Source organism: Opisthorchis viverrini (assembly GCF_000715545.1).
Source record: "Opisthorchis viverrini unplaced genomic scaffold opera_v5_69, whole genome shotgun sequence".
Classification (NCBI taxonomy): domain Eukaryota; kingdom Metazoa; phylum Platyhelminthes; class Trematoda; order Opisthorchiida; family Opisthorchiidae; genus Opisthorchis; species Opisthorchis viverrini.
Genome location: NW_008751725.1, coordinates 1,552,546 through 1,553,655, shown reverse-complemented (window position 1 = coordinate 1,553,655; position 1,110 = coordinate 1,552,546). Strand labels below are relative to the sequence as shown.

Genomic DNA, 1,110 nt, shown 5'->3' with positions numbered 1-1,110 from the left:
TCGTTTTCATGTGCTCCGATGGTTCACATGCGATTGAAACATGCTTCGAATTCTGAAGTTTGTGGAGCAGTAGTTTGGGATGTGGCTGATCAGGTGACTGTTAGTCTATCAGGTGGGCTTGACAGTTGGCCTGGAGGCGCTTTCCCATCATCCGATGAAACATCACCGGCGCGCAGTAGGGATGGAACTTGTGAATGCCAGTTACGAAGCCCAATGAGTGGAAAAACCCATCTGACCAGTTGCCACCAAACACATTGCCAGTAGTTTCGGAGCGCCCAGGCTTAGTTTTAATTAAAGTTGATCACTTCTGATCACTCTGAATGGCCTCTTAACCCCGCCTACGTATGTACGAAATTTAGTCGCAACATTACATAGTTGCCATTCGTCTGTAGGAACACGAGGGGTGCCAGACTGTCCGAAAAGTCGGTCAGCAGCTCATGCCTCAATTTCTGCATGTATGGAACTGCTACTTTTCTGGTTGGGTTAAACACAGCATGATGATCTGTGGACAAAACCACGTTGAATTTTCCCAACGGTATCCAATGCTTGGACGGAACCTTTTAAATGATTGGACTCTACCTCTACACTTACTCCGTCTTGACATCCTCCTTACTAAGCTAACATTATCCCCCCCCCCAGAATAATTTAGGACTCTAGGACTCCTAGGTCATTCGTATGTGGGTGTGAACGATTTGGTGATGTCACTATTCTCTGCCTGCACCAGGTTCTCTGTCAGCGGAGTGTTGAAACTCCAACTCAAACAAAAAGCGGTCACGACTGTGACTGGGATTTCGACCGCTCCCCAATAGATGGCATCGTCTAATTTCCGTTGCCCTAGCCATGTGACGTCCTAAAAGTTACCGCATCATTTTTCCACCCCGGTCACTTCAACAGTGTGGCATTTCCATCGAACGCTTCCTTGCTTCGCTGCTGCTGAGGTTATTGTAGGATGTTTGATTGATTTGAGCGACTTTGTTGATTTGCCGGCACTGGAAAGGTGATTAGCAATGGGCACAAATTCACCGCTTCTTGTCGCTACTTCGTCACTTTTAGGATGGCCGCAATCCACTACACGAATTATGCCGCAGTAAGTCACGCGATGCAGTCGGT

General features: G+C 47.6%; 1 protein-coding gene across 1 annotated transcript in view; it reads left to right on the top strand.

Annotated features, from left to right (window-relative positions):
- Positions 1-1,110, top strand: part of T265_04305 (hypothetical protein) — a gene marked incomplete at both ends in the record, with an annotated part of 36,840 nt that overhangs the window by 4,174 nt on the left and 31,556 nt on the right. Inside the window, one exon of the mRNA XM_009169004.1 lies at positions 1,054-1,087. Coding sequence (XP_009167268.1) covers positions 1,054-1,087 — 34 coding nt within the window. The remainder of the gene's footprint in view (positions 1-1,053; positions 1,088-1,110) is intronic.